The sequence below is a fragment of the Caloenas nicobarica genome, chromosome 11, assembly GCF_036013445.1.
Source record: "Caloenas nicobarica isolate bCalNic1 chromosome 11, bCalNic1.hap1, whole genome shotgun sequence".
NCBI lineage: Eukaryota > Metazoa > Chordata > Aves > Columbiformes > Columbidae > Caloenas > Caloenas nicobarica.
In genome coordinates, this window is record NC_088255.1 from 20989000 (window position 1) to 21010679 (window position 21680).

The following is a 21680-nucleotide window of genomic DNA, read 5'->3' on the forward strand; positions in this document are numbered from 1 at the left end:
TAAAGAATCAGGTGTGCAAATACATATAACCCCTGACATGTTTTCCCTTATTCTCTATGTCCCTTAGACATGAAGCACTGATCAAGTCTGGGGCTGAGATTGGATCCAGCTACACCCGGACTCCTCTCTGAGGATTTCAGAGAGCCAGGGGGTCTGTTCTGAACCCCATGACTCAACGGGAGGGCCTCTCTCTACCCTTCCGCATGTCCTGTCCCCATAGAAATCACTCTGGAACAACTCTCACCTGGTTCTGTGATTCTGTATTTCCTCCACACAGTAAGTAATAGAGCGAACCTCGTCATTCAACTCCATTTAGTTGCGCTTTAAGTGATCTAAACACCACTCCGCGGCAAGCAGGACCTTAAATCACTCATCCACGACATTTGGTCAATCCCTGCACCAAAGGGTCTGAGCAGTGCGAGGATCTGCCAACAGAAGATACTGTTGGAGCTGCATTTCCCCTGCCCCGGCTTCCAAACCCGCTCACCCGTGGCTCCCACTGCCGTTTTGCACCGGAGAGCGGGAGAGCAGCAGCCCCAGGGTCAGCGGGTTCTCTTCCCAAAAGCTCCCTGGCACCAACACGCGACACGGTGCCAAGCCTCTCATTTCTGTGAAAGCCTCTCTGCAGCTTCCCTGAGGACAGGCTTGGCTCAGCACCCATGATTAGTATCATCAACTGTACTTTCCAGGGGTGGTAATTAGTTCAGGTGAGGCAACTCCTGACAATCGCCTGCTGTGGCCCCTCTCTTGGCAAGCGCCGGGATCCCAAAACAAGCAGCTCACATATCAAAGGGGCTGCACAACCAGATCCACCCTGAACAATCCCCACGCTGGGAGTACCGAGCGCTTTTCCTGCCAGAGACCAGGGAAACCTGGAATGCTCAGCACAAGCGCTCCCCATTTTCACTCCTACAGTTCATGTACCTGGAATAGATTTGTATGGAGGAAAAAAAAGTCACCAGAGTGCTGTGCAGCATTACAGAGCCTTGGATAGATGCATACAAGGATGCAGAGCATCCTCTTTTGCAAATCCTCCTCTCTTCCAGCCAAGGTGGCAGGGAGGGAAAGCGATTGCCTGCGGGCAGGTGGAGGGCGCGAGCTTCAAAGAGGGAACTTTCGCAGGAGAGGATCAGACGGCAGAAGGGGAGGGAGCAAAGGCCAATTCACACACCGAACTAAATTTATCAGCGCAGTCTAACGGGATCCCAAGTAACCTTCCAACTGAAGTAGCAAAATAAAACACTTAAGCCATTGAAAACTAGGCTGGTCAAAGAGCCCAGCTGAACAATCCCGCATTGTCCAGGGAGCCAGGAAACAGATTCGTCAGGTCACGCAGGGCATCTCCAGTTTCAGTGAAATTGTCCTGTTCTAGGGACGGTTCCAACTCCCTCCTCTGGCACTGCCACTGTCCTTCCCTGGGCAGCGGAAACTGCGGGGAGGAGAGAGGTCCAGCAAAAGATCTCGCTTTTTCAAGCTTTGGGAAAAGGACTAGCTCAGGACATTTCTGTCATGCCAGACGTTTCCCAGTTTGGATTCCCTTGGGCTGAGGCTGCTCTGGTGGAGGAACAGAAACTCACCCCTGCAGCTCCAACAGCAAGAGACCTGCCAACGAGATGAGAGCTTCGGTTCTTCCAGCACTGAGGGATTCGGCTGCCAAATGCCTGCCAACTCTTCACCAATTCCAGGTTACGCTTCCCAAGCCCCTCGCTAAGGCTCAGAGCATGAGTGTCTTTGCCAAACAACAATGTTCTCCACTCCTGAATGGGTTTCCCCTCTTCACTTCAGATTCCCAGCCTGGCTGCCTGTTCTTTACCAAGGGAAAATGGTCTCACACCTCCATCCTCAGAGCTGGCGAGATGCCCGTGTTTCTGGAAGCGCCGACTGCCCCAGCACCCAAGGACGACAGGCAGAGTGCCATTGGAACCGCAGCCGGGAGATGCCAACACGTCGGGCACGGCTCAGCCCGGCTCCAGCTGCTGGCAGCGCTCTGCACCCAGTGCCGCTCAGCACGGCACGGTCCAGAGTCAAGATCAGCCCAGATACTCGGATTTCTACACGGATAAAAGCATCTACAAAATACCTTCCAATGCTGTGTGACCCAGCTGCCCTCGCAGAGCTGCTTGGGCAGGAGGAGGGTATTGGTCCTGCTGGGAACACCGCTCGGCACAGCCAGCCCGCACAGAATCGGAGCTGTTTGGAAAGCCGCCTCACAGAGGGGTTTGAATCTGTTCCTTGGCCAAATTAGTACAGGAAGGGCTGGGGAATTACTCAAGGAAAACAACCATTCCCAAGCAGATACCTCCAGAGAAGAAAACTTGTAGGAAATGCTGAAGCAAGGATATGTTAATACATCTCCCTTTCCTTGTATTTCTTATCCTGGAAGCTCACCTGAGGGGGAACATAGCAAAATGGAAAACAAAAGACCATTACAGTCTGACTGCAGCCACAAAACCGAGACAGAGACGCTTACTGATTCCACAAGGCTTGAGGCGTGAGCTCGTTTAGCTTTTCAGCCCTCAGTGCACTCGTAACGAGCCAGAGCTTGCGATGACAGTTAAATCCAAATTGCATCAAGAACATTTAACAGTTTCGAACTTGCCTAGGATCCGCAATGAGTTCAGACACACTGACTCTCTCATCAAGAATCCAGATTCAACACAAATGATTTAGTACATCGGATTAGTCTCCAGTGTAATGACTAACTCCTAGAAACTTACACTATTTTTAAATCCCACTTGTCAGGGCAGCACCTGGAAATAAATGAGAATCCCGGGGAGATTCATCCCAAAGAGAAAAATCCAGCAGGAGCACCTCGCAGCTCCCAGGACAGCTGTGACAGGCTGGTGCCACCTGCTGGGATGCATTTCTCTATCCCCCTTGCTCAGCCTCATCCTTTCTGTTTCATGTTCCAGGTTCCTGCAGGCAAGACAAGGGAGCAACAACCAGATTAACACCAGACAAAGCAGAAAGGGCTGGGCAGCTTTTTCAGCTATTCAGACCTAGAGATTATCTTCCAGGTGTAAGCCAGGACACCTGGTACTTCAGCCAGCAGCTTCTCAGCCACAGCACGGGTGACACTGACAGGAGAGATGGAGGCTCAGCTGCAAGAGGAACACTCAGACAAACACCAACAAACCCCACAACAATCTCTGCTCATTACTGAACTGGTTTACAGTTCACTGTGGAGCTTAGGATGAGAGGAACCACAGCCCCATACGGGCTTTGTTTGTCCCACTCACACCATCCCACCTCTGCTAAAGACAACAGCACTGAGAAAACACCAGGCAAGGCTGTGCCAACCACCTTCACCAGCTCAAACCAGTGGTGGGAACTCAGTTTTGTCTGTAACAGGTGATGGAGAGAGGGGTGGCAGCAACTGCCCCTACCACAGGGGCCATCACTCCAACAACAGGGCCACAACCAGCCCGAAACACTGACACCCCAGCCAGGGACAGGAGGACCACAGAGGTCCCCCCAGATACAGACTGTTTGTTCTCAGGTCTGCACAAGCAGTGATGCTGCAGCCCCAGTGCACAGAAAGGCACAGGAGAAACAGCTCAAGCTCCCCGGGCGGCCTCATACCACTGGAAAGAATCACAGAACCATTTTGGCTGGAAAAGACCCTCAAGATCATCGAGTCCAACCATAATCCCGCCCCTGGCACTAACCCATGTCCTGAGAACCTCGTCTCCACATCTGTTCAACCCCTCCAGGGATGGTGACTCCACCACTGCCCTGGGCAGCCTGTTCCAATGCCCCACAGCCCTTTGGGGAAGAAATTGTTCCCAAGATCCAACCTCAGCCTCCCCTGGTGCAACTTCAGGCCATTTCCTCTCGTCCTGGCGCTTGTTCCTGGGGAGCAGAGACCAACACCCTCCAACCAGCCTAAAGACAAGACCTCTGAACCAGGATGCTGCCAGCTCAGCACAGAGGCAGAGCTGCAGACAGACACACAGAGAAGCTTCTAGCATTAGCCCTGACAAACCAAGACTGACTGGACCAGTACCTCACCAGTTTTGGTAAGATTAACAATGTCTACACACAGGACCAAGCAAAATACGGTCAACTCAGAGCAGAACCGATTCCATATAGGATATATTTATTTTCATACGTTTAACACCAAGAAGACAGCTGTTTTGATGGGACTCATCTTGCCCCTGGTGCACAAGACATTCAGAGCCAGGCGGAACCTGTCACAGGACACAGCTTCGCTCCTTCCAGCCTGCAGGGACACATCCTAGAAACGGATCCAGTACATGGCACTGCGGATTCGGTTGTAATCCAAGAGCTGTTCAATGGGACCTGAGTAAGGAAAACAAGAGTCAGTCACTGGAGGCATAGTTAAAATCCCTGTGCAGTTCCCCATGGGCTTAAAGCAGATAGTGGCCGAGCAGGTTGCGCTCACAATCCAGAGCGGCTCTGTACAAAAACAAGCACCTACAGCTCAAATCTGCATCAGGAAAACGAGCAACTGCCATCTCCTGACAGAGAAACTGTTACTTATCGTTTAATAGGTTGTTTTCTCACACTGCTCCACAATGCTCAGCACAGCTCCACGTACAGGTATGAAATACGGGGAGCCATCAAGTCACAAAGATTTTCGCCGGTTCACGCCAACTTGTTTTCAAAAACCCTTTTCCAAGCTGCTCCGCTTTGAAGGCCAGAGGAAGCAGCCGTGTGGAGGGGAATCCACAGCACAGGAAGGAGGCAGCAGAGCTGAGCGGATCTGCTCAGGCAGGTTTTCCGAGACAAATTTGTCCTTGGCCAGACAGACATGCCAGAGCAGCCCTAGAGAATCAGGTCCCTTCGCTTCCCTTACATAAACCACCATGACCCCAGGATGAGGACACCTGGCAGACACTGCCAGGCCCGCACCCAGCAATGGGACTCCCGATGTTAGTCACGGCTCCGCGGCAAGCGGAGAGGCGGGAGGACAGCCAGCAGCACGCTGCCACCGCGGCTCCATCACCTGCGGGTTTGATCTCCTGGCAAACGTGCCTTGGCACATCAAACGTGCAGAGACAGGACACCAGCAAAGAGCGAGCGTGGTCAGGAGGCCACAACAGACATGTGAGAAGTGCCTGCAGCTCACCCACCCAGCTCTTGACTCCTTCCTGGTTTTTGAGCTACCGTACACTAATTATAGCGTGCCACTTACCAACTGCTGCAATTGCCGGGCATTTGTCGTAAATGTATTTACTGCAGACCTCTCTCACCATTCTTGCATCAACGGCCTAATAAATGTCAAACAAGCAATTAACAACCCTTCTAGCAGACTTGCGTTTCTCAAAGTTGGAAGTTACTGTTGCGATTCCTTAGCAAGATCACTAAAAAGACATTGTCAGACCCTTGGGGGCCATCTGCATCAAGTGTCCAGCTCTTGTCTGTGAGGACAGCTCACGTTCTACACAGCATATTTTTCTGAGGGTACAGAAGACAATTCTATGATTCTATAGACAAGGCAGTCCAAAATCTGAAGCTTTCCAAGGGATACAGTAGCTGCAGAATTAGACAATTGAGATGTTGAACACCTCTAGGGAAACTGTTAAAGGAATTTCAAGTTGTGTTCCTTAATACAGGCTTACGCCTTCTTTCTGGGATAGACTGAATCCAGCCACAGGGACACAGGATACGCCGAGTCTATGCCAGAGGTTCTGACAGATTTGTATCAGTGTCAGAGCTGATGGCCTGGACTCCAGGCAGCTTGACTAAGGGATAAGTAAAACTCATGTTACTGCAGCAAACTAAGGCCAGAAAATGCTGCCACCAACCACACTCAGGTACCCCACCCAAAACAAAGGGATATCTACCGCAATCCGGGCATCCCATTCCTCCAGAGGGATACGGCGTCCATAATTTAAGAGGTGGCTTCCGATATTCTCACACACTGGCGTAGTACCTGGATGGTGAAGATACCACACAGTCAGCACAGCAGAAAGTTTTCTAGAATTGCAGAGTCTGACCATCAGCCAAAGCAGAGAGAAGCAACTCAAGCGGTTAATTTGCTTCTAATGAAGGATGAGTCGCGGTTACCACTCTGAGCAGCTCCGGCAGGAGCTGGGCAATACAAAGATTGCTTCACCAGTCTCCCAAGCGTTCCAGCCAAGGCAGACCACTTGGAGGGTCTCAATTTTAACTTCACTAGGCAGCACATTATTCACTCTCAGTTTACAGAGTCAGAGCCAGCCTGGAGCAGAGCAGGGAAAGGAAGTTTTGCGCAGTGCCTGCCAGCAGCATCACCATGTCTAGCAGAGCTCCTGCTGCCCAGGAGAGAAATAAGCAGTAACCCCCTGAAAGCTGCACAGCAGTCAATCCATAAACCAGAACATACCATCCAGCTGAGCCACCATGGCGTTTCGGAGATAGTTCTTGGCTCTCTTCACTTCTGACTCTGTGGTACTTGTGCACAGACGCATCCTGGAGAGGAGATGGAAAAAATCACTAAAGCTCTTAAAGATGTTCGTTTGCTCAGATGGAAAGTTAACTCCTCCCTTTCCCAAGCGTCTGCAGAAATAAGTTATTATCAACATCACTTCTCTTGCAGGCTTGAGAGTCATTCATGATCACCACAGAGCAGTTAAGAACTGCGGAGCGCTGAACGGCAGGAGGCAAGAGCTCGAGCTGACAGGCAGGGGACATCAGCCAACAGGTGACACGCTGAGTTACACTCACAAAGGTCTAAGCAGCCCTGGTGCCAGCTCTAGTTTGCCCATCAGGCACAGCGGCGAGTGCTCTGTGGTACGAAGGAAGGCATGTCGGCTATTCCCACGCACAGCAAGCTGCTGTGGAAACTGATGCTGAAAGAACAAGACAGTTCTACAGAGTCTGTTTGGACTCCAGCTGTGAAATCCCTTCCTCCCCTGCCAACTGCAATGTCTCTGGGGCAAGGACTAACTCCATCTGCTCCAGGCATGGCTCGGCTCTGCATCTCAGCTGTAGCCTTGAACCGCTACCGAGATGTACATGTGAACAATAAGACGGACAGACAGAAGGCCTCCAAATGCTGGCGTGACTCCAGCAGCAGGGTATTTGTCAGCCACAGCACAACAGGCAGGAATTCTGCCTGCTTTGCTCAATTTAACAGGACAACGGAGATAAGCCTCTTGGGCACCTGGGAAAGCCTTGTCTCTAAGGAATGATCTCACTTGTATATAAAAAACCAAAGCCTCAGCGCTAATACTTGGAAGCACAAACAAAAGTCCCAGAGAGCTCTAAGGGATTAAAACAGCTCCTCAAACACCACATCCTACAACATTTACAGAAACCACTTCCAGGATCTCTTAATCAGAATGTGAGTTACTGAGAATTCGCTCAGACACACAGCTCTCTGAAAACCTCAGAGCCTGCCCAGCAGCTCAGCTTCCCACAAGAGGGTCAGTTCTTCACCAGGAACTTTTGCCGCAGTTATACTCACCACTCCCCCTGAGCACAAAACATCATGTCATCGATGGACAGGGGATCAGAAACAAAATGGAAACCAAAGAGGCCGGTATCGGAGTAAGAGGTGTTGAACGTCTGGAAGCTGTGGCAGAGATTATGCTGCACAGCGAGCGTCGCCAGCCTGCTGGACTGATTCTGGAAATAAGGAGATACCATCAGCCATGTCAGTCTTACAGCTTCCTCACAGCCCAAATTCTTTCCAACTGAGCTGTTTTTGCAAAGACCACAGACAAGACAGAGCGGAATGCTTTGCTGAAGGAGAGCTTAATTTAGGCCCTTCATGTGGTCAACAGATGAGATTCACCGGTGGAAAAGCCACAGACAATGGCCTAAGAGTCCATACAGCAAAACCATTTCCTTCCCCAGTCGCAGAGGAAGAGCTGGTCTGCACACAGAGTGGGAGAAAATGGGAAGCTCAAAATCTCCCAGTAGCAGGGGTTGGCACAGTTATGCCGGCCAGACAGACTCCAGATGAGAATGGATGTAACGCTGGTGTTTTAAACAAGTTCCACCTGCTTTGCAGCTGTAAAACAAGCTTGCATCATGAGATTACAGACTGCTCTGTCCTGCTCCCATCACTACCCCCACTGAGCGGTGAGTTTGTGAGGGTAGGAGTAAGCTGCTGAGAATTCATCAGCTAAACCTCTTCCACACTTCACAGAGAAGGCTCGGTTCATCTCCTAGCATCACCTCTCAGGAAGTGTCCTGGATTAGCCTCGATTACATTTCTATCCTACTTTCCAGGAAACTCCTGACCACCTCACAGTTGGAAGGTAACTGCAACAGCCTCCCATAACACACATTCAACCAGACCCTCTGTCATATTTCGTATTAAAAGGCTCCAGCTTCTCCCTATCACGCTCCCAAGCCTCTTACCTTACCACCTCCAAACGTGCGGTCATAGCGTCCAATGATGGCATTAGCCACGTTGAGGACAACGTTGTCCGGATCAGCCCATCCCGGCCCCTCCACGGCAACAGCAATATGGGCCACGGGCAGAGCGTCATCTCTGGCACGGATCTAGAAAATCATCGAGGAGCCCGGGAGAACTGCATGAGCACGGTGCCTTTGCCTGCAGCCTGCTGCAATGCCAGGCTGGCAAACTAAATATTATCCCTTCTGAGCCAAACCAGCTGCTCTGATACGAGTTTTCCAGCAGAGGATATGAGCAACACGTTTCTAATGGACTTCGGTTCCATCTAAAACCCAACACGTTGTGGCAATGAGCCCCAAGAACAGAACGTGGGAGCACTACCAAGACACTGCATCATCAGCTTCTCTGTGATATACAAAAACAGATTTTTTCCCCCAGAAGCAGCTATAACTGGTTTCAGGTGAACTCAACAGTTTGGCAACAGCTGCTTGTTTTGTTTCAGAGCAAAATAACTTTACCTCACTCCCTGTGAAGCGACAGCGTGGGAGGGCAGGCACAGCATCCTCTTTGTATGTAAAAGGCACTCCACTGAAGTGCTGCTTAGCCACGTCCACCAGCTCTTTGTGAGAAATACCTGGCAATGGGAAACAGAGAGATTTACAGTCTTAAACAGCTTAACAAAATCATCTGATTTTACATTAGAGATGTGCAAGAGGGGTTTGGTCACCCGTCTGAAAATACCCAGGCTTCCCAGAATTGCAAGGATCTAGAACTTACCTCCAGCAGCTGCCAGGACCATACGAGGTGCCTTGAAGTGAGTATCAACATATGAAGCTAAATCTGCTCGAGTCAGGTGCCTAGAAAGAAGACAGAGAGACCCAGTAAATTGGCATCTCTGAGATGGAGGGATGAGAGGCTTAGGAGAAGCAAGTTCACAGCGCAGAGACAGCAGCAGATGATGTTGATTCTCTTAGTTGCAGGGTAACAATACATTTTAGAAGCAAGACTGCATTGTCTGTGTTTTCTCCATGCTCTAATTGCAGAACACAGAGAATGGAAACCAGTGACCGAGAAGGGAAGTTAAGGACAGACTTCAATACAGACTGCAGTACTGACCATGGTCACCGAGCTACCAGGACCCACCTGGCTTTGGGTCAAGGCCACGGCTTTAACAAGCACCTTGAGCTCTTTCTCTCTCTAACAGTGTCAAACTGACAACTGTGGGAGAAGGTTCAACCTGGCCCTACCAACCTACCGTCTGGCATGAGGGGGATTTGAGAGAAGAACCTGCACAGCATTACGCTTTCACCAGCGCCAACAGGGAAAACACAGCCCAGACACAAGGAGAGGCCCACGGGCACAGATAAATCTGCGCACAGACTATTTTCCTCATGCAGTCACCACGACTGAGAAGCAGGAGTCCTGCACCCCATGGACTGGTCCCACAGGCTGTGTACCACATGCACCCTGGTGCTCACTTGATATTCTCTGTGGTACCCTCGACAGTATGGGCCAGTGGAGTCCCCTGGTACGCAGTGGCATGAAGGTAATCGAAGGTGACATCCATCATGTTGCTGTCGATCTCTTTCAGCTCCTGCAGGATGACGCCACGCTCCTTCTCGATCTGAGAGTCCTCCAGCGCGCAGTTCTGCACGATGTCAGCCAGGAGCTCTACAACTGCAACACATTTCCTACGTTAGCGATCCTGCTGCCTGACGGGCAACCAGCGCTGCTGCAAGGAGAAAAGACACAGAGGCAGCTGGGGCAGCACAAGAGGAGTGAGCAACAAACCACGCTGGCGAGGGGATGCAACATAACAGAGACGAGTCCTGCCCGTTCCCACTGCATCGGAGAGGGACAAACACCACAGTTTTAGCATGAAGTCTCCATGTCAGCTGGCCAAGCATCACTGCCAGCTCACAGAACCACAGAATGGTTTGGGTTGAAGGGACCTTCCAAGCTCATCCAGTGCTCCCCCTGCCATGAACAGGGACATCGTCACCAGCTCAGGTTGCTCAGAGCCCCTTCCAGCCTGGCCTGGGATGTCTCCAGGGATGGGGCATCCACCACCTCTCTGGGCAACCTGGGACAGGCTCTCACCACCCTCAGGGGCAAAAATTTCTTCCTCATGTCTAGAACGTTAGAAAGGGGTGTCTTGTCAACAGCTATTGATGTACTATTCACTCATTAGCTAAAGTTTTCACGTCACCAACCTTCCCTCAATCTATTTTTCCACGTGAAAAGATTTTTTTTTATTCAATACACACACACACACTAAACTAACACAACCCTAATCCTGCTTTCTCTTGCAAAACTACCAGACAAGGAGTCAGCATGAGCAGCAAGGACACCAGCATGACCTTTCCCAGACACACACTACACATCTGAGGTGGAAAACTGCATGGGGAAGGCTCATCACTGCCAGTGAAAGCAACAACTGCAGGAGACAAAGTGTGTCAGAAGCGGTGAGTACTGATGCAGAAACACGCTGAATCCTCACAGGCCTTGTGACATATACAGTGTAGCCCATATCTACAGTACGGCCCACAGCTCTGACTCAAATCACCATTTCTGGACAAAACAAACCCAAAGAGGAGCCTGCACGTGGTGGTACGGAGCATGAGCAACACTCACAGAAGCTGCACTGCACGCTCCTGACACAGGAGCTGTCGCTGGCCTCAGTTTCTCAGCTTCATCAAACCACAGACTATCAAATGCTCCCCCTCCCTCCTGGCCATCCAGTGCAGCCGGACATAATAAAATTGGTTTTTTAGGAACACAAGAACTTGTAACCTTGAAACACCATGTCACAGCAATGCTCTCTTCAGCTACCAACAGAACGTCCACTTTACTGCTCAGCCACAGCTTCAATCCCTGTTCTGTTGTTAGAAAGGGTGCTGGTCGGGGAGAAACACAAACACATGGGCTCGCTCCATCCTTCACCTCTGATGAGGCTTTGCCCACCAGCCATCCTACCTTTGGGCATGTCCTTGGACAAGGCTTTGATGTAATAGGCCGTCTGCTCCCGCGAGGTGTATGCGTTCAGGTGAGCACCCATGCTCTCTACCTCCTTCTCAAAGGCAGCGCAAGGACGCTTCTTTGTGCCCTAAAAGAAAACAGAGAAACACAACTATGAAACAGATTTCCCTCTCGGGCAGAAACAAAGCAAATAAAAAACCAGTAAAGACCTATGGCAATAAAACCAATCACACAATTCATAAAAGCCAACAGCAAGCGGAAAAAGCAAGAGAATTAAAGCTGGGCTTATTTGCTCTGGCTAAAGGAGGGTGGAAGTGTATTGTGAAAGACCAATAAAAACCCAGAGGGGAAGGAGAAGATGTATGCTGAGATGACACTGCCTGGGGATCAGATCAGTGGAAGTAAACCAAGAACAAGCCTAAACCAAAACTAAGCAGGTTTTGAACTATCCAGGCAGCAATGTTCAGAGAAGTCACAACACAAGCTGAAAACTTCTTCTAATACAAAACTCATCTCTCAAGGAGCAAGGCAGATGGTGTAGTTGCCTGCGATGACACAGGCTGGACTCAAGTCAGCAAGTCCCAGGCTTAGCTGCCTTCTGCCCTGGGGCTGTTCAACAGACACGTTATTAGAAGAGTAACAACCGTAGCCTCTAAACTCTGCTGGTTCACTAAGAAAACAAAAGAAAGATAAATGGCTATGGGGAACGATGCTTTGAGCTCTGTCTGCTGAGCTGAAGAAAATATTCCATAACACAGCCCTGTCTGTGCGCTGCACAGCGGTTGGGATCGTCAGGGACTGGGATCACAGCCTCACAGCCTCGGTCTCACTTGCTACTTACAACTTTTATTCCTTTAAGAGAGGAAACACCAACTAGTAAATAAGAGTTGCCTTAATTCATGCATGCTTGCAGGTTACTGTATATTCAAACAAAGAGTATCATATAGGCTAGGTGCCTTTTGAAGTTTATTTTTGTACTCTGTGCAAAGTCTCTAGGACTCAGATGACCTCATTTACACACTCTTCTAACAGCTACAGCCTCCAAAGCGAGAGCTCAATATATAAGCAAATATTCAGAACAGCTCTCTGTGCAGGCCTGCGCCAGACCCAGCACTGCTCCTCACCTTAAAAGCCAGATGTTCCAGGAAATATCCAGCCCCGTTGTTCTTCTCATTTTCATGGCGGCTGCCCACCCCGATCCACACACCCACCTAATGGCAAAAACATCGGGCACATATATTAGAAAAGAAAACAATCAGCACGCTCAAGCCTTGTGACACAAATGTAACAGCACGGACAAGAAGTGTCCACCACAAACACTGCACTAGTAGCACCAAAATAAGCACCAGCAACTGTTTCTCATGCACATTTTGTTTTTTTATCCAGCAGTTCACAAAAGCCTTTCCTAGTTTTACTAGTGGTGTAACTCCCATTGGTCACTTCCTGCTTACATAAAACCCGTAAGGCGGAGAAAACCCGTAGAGTGCAAAAGATAAAGCCAGGCTGGGCCTGCTGCTGTAACATTCGTTTGACCAATTAATAAAGAGAAGTGGCGAGCTCTCTGTCAAAAGCTTCATAGAACCATAGAACCATTTTAGTTGGAAGAGACACTCAACATAATTGCGTCCAACCATAACCTAACTCTAGCACTAAACCGCGTCCCTAAGAACCTCACCTATATGCCACTTAAATACCTCCAGGGTTTTTAAAACTTACCGTACACGTTGGCTGGTTGGACTCCTCCGAAGCCACACGGAGACCATTCTCCAGAGTGGTGACCTGGGTCTCGGGGATATTCTGGAGTGTCTGGGCGTAGGTGGCAGCGCCCCGGTTCCTTGTCAGACTCAGCAAAGCTGCCTAAAAAGAAAACGCCACCATCACCACGGGACAGCCGCTCCGCTCTGCAGGGCACAGCTCCAGAACGCAGGCTGCGGGCACCGAGGCCGGCCCAGGCGAGCTCTTTAACGCTTACATCGGGAAGCTCCTGTCGCTCACCGGAGAGCTGGGAGCCCCCGCAGCGCCTGAGCTTTGCAGCGGGTCCCCTGAGCCGCTCAAACCCGGTGCCGGGGCGGAGGAGGGAGCGGACAGCAGGTCCCTGGTCAGCCCCACGAAGAGTGGAAGCCGAGGGTTTCCATGGTAACCGCCGCCCGCACCGCACCGCCCGCGTCCCCGTGACCTTCCCGGCCGGCCGGGCCCGGCAGCCCCACCGCACCGCAGGGCTTCCCGAAACGTCGCCGGCCTCCCCCGGCCCACCCCGCTGCTCCCCCGCGCTGCCGGGCGCGGTGACTCACGGAGGGCCGAGCGCCTCGCAGCAGGGCCCGCCCGGCCGCGCAGCCCGCCCGGCACACGGAGGAGGCCGCCATCTTGTCCTGCCACCGCCGCCCGCCCGCGCCGCAGTGCGCCTGCGCGGGGGGCGGGGCTTGTGGCCTGGGGCGTGGCTTGTGGGCGGGGTGCTGTTTGTGGGCGGGGAGCGCATGCGCACGAGGCCAGCCTGTGCCAGCTGTAGGGGTAGCGGGGCAGGTCCGCGGAGCAAAATGGTGCGGGCGGGCGGCGGCGCCCCCTGGTGGGTGGGAGGTGGCGGGGACGCGCAGCGGGGCTCCCCGGGAATGAGGATCGCGGGTTCGGGTCTCGGGGGCGGCGCAGCCCGACGGGTCCGGAGCGGGTCGGGGGGAAAAGTGGCAAAGAAGGGCCAGAGAGAGGCGGGTGGCGGCCCAGTGTGCCCGCAGGGAGGGACAGACGCGGGGCTGGGCAGTGCCTACCGGCCCCCACGAGTCTCCACCAGTCCCCACCAATCGCCACCAGTGCCCACTGGTCCCCACCAGTGCCTGCCAGTTCCCTCCAGTGCCCACCAGTGCCAGGATGCAGCCGGGTGGCCCAGCCTGAGATCACCTTTATTGAGAAAAGTGCATTAAAAAGAAGCCTGAGTGACGCTACATGGTTTTATCCATGATGCCAACCCACTGCCAGCAGCAGGACCCCCCCTCCGCTGGAAGTGGCTCTGCCCCCCGCAAAACCAGGGACAAGGTCCAAGCTGGGGGTGAGCGGGGGCTGCCGGGGGTCCCTGGGCGTGAGGTCCCGATGCCAGAGCGGGCGCTGGTCCCGGGGGGAGCCCATGGCCGGGCAGGGCCCCAGCTGCAGAGTCCGGGGGGCTGGTGGGAGCCCTGGGGCGGGTGAGTGGGTGCTGTTGGGGCAGTGGAGCCCTCCCAGTCACCTGCCCAGCTCCTTGGGGAGACGTCCTTCTGTCACGGGGCTACATCCTGGTGCTGCGGTCCACCTGAGGGAAACAGATGGGAGGGGTTGGCTTGGCTGCCCCCCCTCAGATGCGAGGCTGGAGCGGCTCTGCTATGGGGACAGGCTGAGAGAGCTGGGGTGTTCAGCTGGAGAAGTGAAGCTCCGGGGAGACCTTATTGCACCTTTCAGTGCTTAAAAGGGGCCGATAAGAAAGATGGGGACAGACTTTTGAGCAGGGCCTGTTGTGATAGGACAAGGGATGATGGTTTTAAACTAAAGGAGGGGAGATTCAGGCCAGACATGAGGATGGAATTTTTTTTATGCTGAGGGTGGTGAGAGCCTGTCCCAGGTTGCCCAGAGAGGTTGTGGATGAACCATCCCTGGAGACATGCTCACCAAGGCCCTGTGCTGCTCCTTGCTGCTGTGGACCACGGCGTCGTGCACCGAGGGGAAAAAGCAGCTCTTGGTAATGGCCGAGCTGAAGAAATTGCCCCGTTCCAGCTGGGCGAGGACGGGACCTGCGTGGGGGCAGAAACAGCCAAAGCTACAGCACCCAGCTGAGCCCACCACCACCCCAGACCAGCCTCCCACCCCTGGGCTGTGGGGGCACCGGGGCCGACACCGGGATCCAGCTGCTTCGCTGGGGGCTATGGGCTCAGATTGGATTCGGGGGACAACCCGCAGCACCTGTCCCCTGGGGATGGGGACACCATGGGGGGCAGCAGCTGCATCCCAAAGGGATGGGCATGGCCAGCTGGCACTGACAGCTCTGCAGAGCCTCCTCACCCGGGCAGCTGGCAACGAAGACATCCACTTCTATCTCATGGAAATCCCTGAAGATCTGCGAACAGCAGAAAACACATTTTGCCCGTGAAATGAGACAGGCAGTGTCCATTGGGCCACCCCCCAGGGTTCTGGGGACAGCCCCGCTGGGGTTGCCAGCCCACCCGCTCCTCCAGCCCCTTACGTTCTTCAGGATCTTGATGGAGACGGTGTCCACGAAGCTGACGGGGCTGAAGTCCAGGATGACAGTGTGGAAGCCGGGCTGGGGCAGCCCCAGGGAGCACAGGGTGGGCTCGGGGGGTGCGCTGCCCTCCGCCCCACTCAGCTCGATCACCGCCACCCCGGGACCGTTGAGCCCATCCTCTGCAACCTGGGGGAAGGAGGAGACCCAGCGTCGTTACGGGGGGCTGGTGGCACCCCCAGCCCCCAGCAAGGCTCTTTGGCTGAACTGGGGGCACAGACAGCCCCAGGAGTGGGTGCCTCACTCACACCTTCACCCTTTTTTGGGCTTTTTGGGATGCATCGGGGCTCACGCCTCTCCCCAGTGACCCTCTCCAGAGCTGGGCTTGCTGGCTGGCACCATGTCAGCCTTTGCTCTCGCTCTTAATTGTGATTAACTCGGCAAATGGTTAATGACTCACTGGCTCCACCACCTAATCATTAACGGGCCGGTGTTCCCCGCCGACCTTGGGTGTGCCGCCGTGGCCCGGCTCTGCCCCGGTTGCTCATCTCACCTGGTGTCCCCAGACTGAACCAGGAGCCCCGCGGGCCACTAACCCCAGCGAATGCACGGGCAGGAGGATGACGGTGCAGGGTGGCACCAGAGGGTTGCCCTGCACCAAGGAAGCACCTTTTTCTTCTTTGCCTTCTCCTTCTCTGCTTTCTTCTGCTGTTTCTTCAGCTTCCTGAGGGCCTTGCTCTTCTTCTTGATCAGGCGGTCCACGTTGATGCCGCTCTGCAAAACAACACAGCCTCGTGTCGCCAGGTGTCCCCACCGCCACCCTGGTGCCGGCAGGCAGGGGGACATACGAGGAGCACTGGGGGGGCAGCTGTCACACCTTCTTCTTCAGAGCCTCGGCGTACAGCTCCACGTTGGCAAAGTAGAGGGTGGAGGAGGAGCGGAAGATCTTCACGCCGGGGACCTCCCGTGCCTGGGTGCAGATGGGGAAGGTGCTACCCCAAGGATGGAGCCCCTGTTCCCTTCCATCCCTCCCCCAAAATGTCCCTGCCTGCTCCTTTCCCCAGAGAACAGCCCCTGGGGGTGCTTTGAACTGTCCCCCCGCCCCCCATTTCCAGGCTGAGAGGGTTGGGGTGTTCAGCTGGAGTAGAGAAGCTCCGGAGAGACCTTATTGCACCTTTCTGAACTTAAAAGGGGCCGATAAGAAAGATGGGGACAGACTCCTGAGCAGGGCCTGTTGCAATAGGACAAAGGGTGATGGTTTCAAACTAAAGGAGGGAGATTCAGGCCGGACATGAGGAAGAAATTGTTGCCCCTGAGGGTGGTGAGAGCCTGGCCCAGGTTGGCCAGAGAGGTGGTGGCTGAACCATCCCTGGAGACATCCCAGGCCAGGCTGGACGGGGCTCTGAGCAACCTGAACTGGTGCAGATGTCCCACTGGGGGAGCTGAGAAGGTCCCTTCAACCCAAACTGTTCCATGATTCTATCAGGCAGCTCTTCTCTCACTCCCTGGTGTTGTTACCAGCTGGTATTCAGCCACGTCCCTGTAGATGTCAGTGTCAGAGATGCGGCCCAGGATGGAGTAGTGGGGGCTGCAGGGACAGACCGAGGGGCTGAGGTCACGACGGGTGTCCCCTGCCCTGGGGACATGTGGCACTGGCCCCAGCCCCACGGTACTCACAGCTGGGTGCGGAAGATGACAGTGAGCAGCCCAAAGGCCACCGCGGTCCCCAGGCCAATGTCCAAATTCAGGAGGAGGGTGGCCACAAAAGTCACAATCCAAACCATCTGGAGGGGGGGACATGGTCAGCTGTGGCACGGTGTCCCCGCTGGCTCCTGCAAGTCTCAGGGAGGATGGAGAATCCTTCTCAAGGGACAAAAGCAAAGCCCTAGGGGTAGTCAGCACCTTACCAGGTCCACTCGGTTGGACTTCCAGAGCATGGGGAGGTCAGCAAACTGCTTGAACATGCCCTTGAGGTTGATGATGATGATGGCAGCTAAGATGGCCTAGGAGAGAAGTCCCTGTAGCTATGAGGATGCTGAGGGCGGGTCTGGAGGGGTCCTGCTCACACCACGTTGCCAAGGGACAGGCACTGGTGTGGGATATGGCACGGAGACTGTGGGACCAGATGTACCTTGGGCAAATCCCTGAAGAGCTCTCCGATCTTCAGGATGGTCACCAGGATGACCAGCGATGCGATGACACCGGCCACCTGAGCAAAAGGAGAGCAAGAGGCGAGGGCTGAGCCCCCCACCCCTCACTGTGCCCCCGCTCCAGCCCTGCAGAGGGTCAGCGCTGCCCGGACCCACCTGGCTGTTGCCCCCCGTGCTCTCCTGCACCAGGCTCCGCGACATGGAGCAGCTGATGGCGAAGCACTGGAAGAAGCCCCCCAAGAAGTTGCAGAGGCCCAGCGCGATCAGCTCCTGCAGAGACAGAGCAGTGGTGGGGAAGAACCGTGCATTACCCCAGCTGCAAGAAGTACCAGCTTGGCTTTCATCCAGTGAACCATAGAATCATTTTGGTTGGAAAAGACCTTTAAGATCTTCAAGTCCAACCGTTAGCCCAACCCTGGCACTACCCCATGTCCCTGAGAACCTCATGTCCGTCTGTCCAACCCCTCCAGGGATGGTGACTCCAGCACTGCCCTGGGCAGCCTGTTCCAACGCCCCACAGCCCTTTCAGGAAGAAATTGTTCCCAAGATACAACCTCAACCTCCCCTGGCGCAACTTGAGGCCGTTTCCTCTGGTCCTGGCGCTTGTTCCTGGGGAGCAGAGCCCGACCCCCCTGGCTCCAAGCTCCTTTCAGGCAGGTCAGAGATCAGGTCTCCCCTCAGCTCCTGTTCTCCAGCTGAACCCCCAGCTCCCTCAGCCGCTCCCATCACACTTGTGCTCCAGCCCCTTCCCCAGCTTGGTCAGAGCATCACCTGGTTGCTGTCCACTTTGTAACCATGCTTCAGGGCAAAGATCTTGCCCAGGGAGATGCAGATGGCGTAGCCCACCACAGCGATGGCAAAGGCATTGCCCACCACCTGCCCAAAGTAGCTGAAGTTAGGGACCACGGGCGCCTTCAACCTACAGCCAAGACGGGGAGACAGGGCTCAAAAGGGGTGTCCCAAGGGTGGCACGATGCCCTGGCACAGCCACCCTCACCACCCAGCCCGGCTCACCCGCTGGGGATGTTGCCCACCACGGAGATGCCAAACTTGTCAGACAGGTTGACACCGTAGGAGATGCCAGTGGAGATGATGATCTGGGGGAGGATGGTGGGAGTGAGGCAGGGCCTTCTCGTGCAGGAACAGAGGTGGAGGAGGAGACGCATGCCCTGGAGCTGCACTCGCCACGACACCCCATCCCACCCCTCCCCACCCTGCAGAGGACAGGGCCACCCATGGCTGCGTCCCCACAGGGAGATGGGGCAGCGCTGGGTACCGTGATCAGCTCGATGGGGATGGGCATGGGCAGCTTGGCGGCGAACTTGTGGTTGAGCTCTTTCACGATGAAGATAGCCACCATGGCAATGATGGCCGTCACCAGGGTGCCCACATTGGTCTCTGGCAGCTTCCGGCAGATCTCAATGAAGGTCTAGAGGACACAGGAGGAGGAAACGGGATTGAGAAAGCAGATGCCTCCATGGCAGGTTTTTGGAGACCTCTGTGTGCCCCACAGGTGAGTGCCTGGGGGGTCCCAGGGCAGCAGCAAACATCCACTCACCTTGAACAGTGAGAGTGGCCCTGAGTACTCGCCCAAGGAGACCCCAAAGACATTCTTGAGCTGGGAGACCAGGACATGCACGGAGGCAGCCGTGGTGTAGCCGCGCACCAGCGGGTCTGAGAGGTAGGTCACCACAAAGCCGAACTGCAGAAGACCCAGAGCCACCTGGAAGGAGAGATGGAAGGAGGAGCGTCCCACAGCCATGGGGCACCAAAGCCCCCCGTTCCCTGCCAGGCTGGGCCAGGGCCCCCTCACCTGGAAGATGCCCGTCAGGACAGTGATGGTGGCCACCAGCTCCACCCTGGCAGCGTCGCGCTGTTCCTCATTGACCATCGTGACGTTGGTGCCGTTGACGAACTCCAGGAAGTTGTCGCTGGGCAGCAGGGAGTCCGTCAAGCTGCCGATCATGACGGAGATGACGGCAAAAGGGCCTGGGGACAGGAAGGGGGTGGGCAGGGAGCCCCAGGACCTCTCTGAAGTCCACTAGCACTTGTCCCCTTGGGCTGGGCTCAAAGCACTTGGGCTCTGTTGTGGCCAACCACCTTGGTGGGGCAAATTAAAGGCAAGAAAGGGCATCCCCAGTCATTGATGTGACATAGATGAAGGCTCGCCCCCTCATCCTCACTCCTTCCCCACCATCCCTGTGGGATCCTGTGGTCCCTCAGCTCACCCACAGAGTTGTGCCTGGATGTCCCGAAGAAGAAGTAGAGGAAGACGGGATAAAAGGAGGAGTAGAGCCCAGTGACAGGCGGCAGCCCGGCCAGCAGCGCATAGGCGAGCCCTGGACATGGGGGAGAGGGGAGAAATGTCATGGATGGCCGAGTGCCAGTCCCTCTGCCTGCGGAGAGCCCCCGACAGCCGGGGCATGGCGCAGGGACCTGGGCACGGCGCAGGGACCGCATCGCTCACCCTGGGGCAGGTGCATGATGCCCACGCTGAAGCCCGAGGCGATGTCCCCCAGCAGCCAGTCCTTGATCGGGTAGCGGGGCAGCCAGCGCAGGAAGGGCAGGAACCGGAACAGCAGGGACTTGGCGGTGGAGGCCGAGCATCTGGCAGGGAAGGAGCAGGAGCCGGGGCTGAGCACAGGGGCTCCGGGACATCAGCAGGGATGGACGAGGCCCCATGGGAAGCGATGGGTCCTGCGGGACCTCCAGCTGCTGGTGCCAGGTGTCCCTCCAGGCAGGAGGACAGAGTGGGGACATGGGTGTTTGGGCTTGGGGAACCAGCGTGTGTGCCACAGAGACGGGATGCCTGGGGCTGGGGTGCCCGTGACAGCCGGGCTGGGGGGCACGGTGCCTGGTGGGCTCCACAGAATCATAGAATGTCCTGAGTTGGAAGGGACGCACAAGGATCATTGAGTCCAACTCCTGTCCCTGCATAGAACAACTCCAAAATTCCCACCATGTGTCTGAGGACATTGTCCAGTCTCTTCTTGAACACTGTCAGGTTGGAGCCATGACACCTCCCTGGGGAGCCTGTTCCAGTGTCCAGCACCCTCTGGGTGAAGAACCTTTTCCTAATTCCCCACCCGACCCTCCCCTGGCACATCCTCCTGCCATTCCCTCGTGTCCAGGCACGTCCCCCTGGCCGGCGCGGTCCTACCTGGCCTTGCGGAGGCAGCCGTGCAGCGAGGGTTTGGCGGGGGGGTTCCTCTGCGCCACCTCCTCCAGCTCGGCCTCGCTCAGCACCCCGCGGGGCAGCCGGTGGCTCAGCGACATCTCCGCTGCCATGGCCACCCAGCCCTCCTGCCTGCCGGCCCTGCGGGGACATGAGGGACAGCTGAGCACCCTACGGCCCCTCCTGCAGCCCCCTCGCCCCGTCCCACCCCGGGCATGTGGGGTCAGCTCTGGGGCTGAGGCTGAGCTGCGTTTTGGGAGTCCTGGAGCAGCGGGAGCAGCTGGTGATGAGAGCGGCCGGCAGCCAGCATGCAGGTAGGGAGGAAGCCAAGATCTTGGCAATCAGTGCTGCCCTCTCCCCGCCCCGCCAGGAGGGCTTCCCCCACCTGCCCACGCAGGACCCACCTCGGTCCTTCTCTCCGTCCGACAGCGCAGCCGGGGCAGTGGGTCAGCACAGCCGCCGGGCAAAGCTCCTCCACCCCACAGCCCCAGCCGCAGACTTTGTCCCTTTACACATGAGGGGAGCAGGAATGTCAACCCCCAGCACACGTCACAGGCTTTGTCATCTCCTGCCGGTGCCATCTCCCCACTGGTGCTATCTCCCCACCAGTGCCCTCTCCCCACCAGTGCCCTCCCCAGCCCCGGCACTGCAGCAGAGGCTGAGCCCGTGGGCACAAAGGAGCAGGGCTGGCTGGGGTCTCTCCCTTCACGGGGACAGCAGGACCGAGGTGTCTCCCTGCAGATCCGCAGCCTGGCCTCATGCCCAGAGCTGCCACCATCCCGGCTGGTGGCCCCGACTGGTCCCAAGATGCTCACCCACTTGCAACCCGCCTGTGGGACACCCGGGGCTGTGCCAGCTTGAGTCCCC

The 21680-nt window shown here is 55.4% G+C and overlaps 2 protein-coding genes across 2 annotated transcripts; both read right to left on the bottom strand.

Annotated features, from left to right (window-relative positions):
• Positions 1-4082: 4082 nt before the first annotated feature.
• LOC135993117 (cytochrome b-c1 complex subunit 1, mitochondrial) lies at positions 4083-13700 on the bottom strand. The gene is made up of 13 exons (XM_065642741.1): positions 13585-13700; positions 13010-13150; positions 12418-12504; positions 11291-11420; positions 9793-9991; positions 9092-9171; positions 8833-8948; positions 8317-8460; positions 7415-7575; positions 6332-6417; positions 5811-5899; positions 5159-5234; positions 4083-4302 (listed from the first exon to the last, which is right to left on the bottom strand). The coding sequence occupies exons 1-13, from the start codon at positions 13654-13656 to the stop codon at positions 4238-4240; spliced, it is 1446 nt and encodes a 481-aa protein (XP_065498813.1). The 5' UTR covers positions 13657-13700; the 3' UTR covers positions 4083-4237.
• An 843-nt stretch (positions 13701-14543) lies between these two features.
• SLC26A6 (solute carrier family 26 member 6) lies at positions 14544-21394 on the bottom strand. The gene is made up of 20 exons (XM_065642382.1): positions 21218-21394; positions 20799-20941; positions 20106-20245; positions 19867-19977; positions 19452-19627; positions 19197-19361; positions 18915-19067; positions 18653-18735; positions 18410-18557; positions 17795-17908; positions 17620-17697; positions 17396-17491; positions 17166-17272; positions 17007-17076; positions 16366-16458; positions 16158-16262; positions 15492-15677; positions 15311-15365; positions 14921-15042; positions 14544-14567 (listed from the first exon to the last, which is right to left on the bottom strand). The coding sequence occupies exons 1-20, from the start codon at positions 21392-21394 to the stop codon at positions 14544-14546; spliced, it is 2346 nt and encodes a 781-aa protein (XP_065498454.1).
• Positions 21395-21680: the final 286 nt, after the last annotated feature.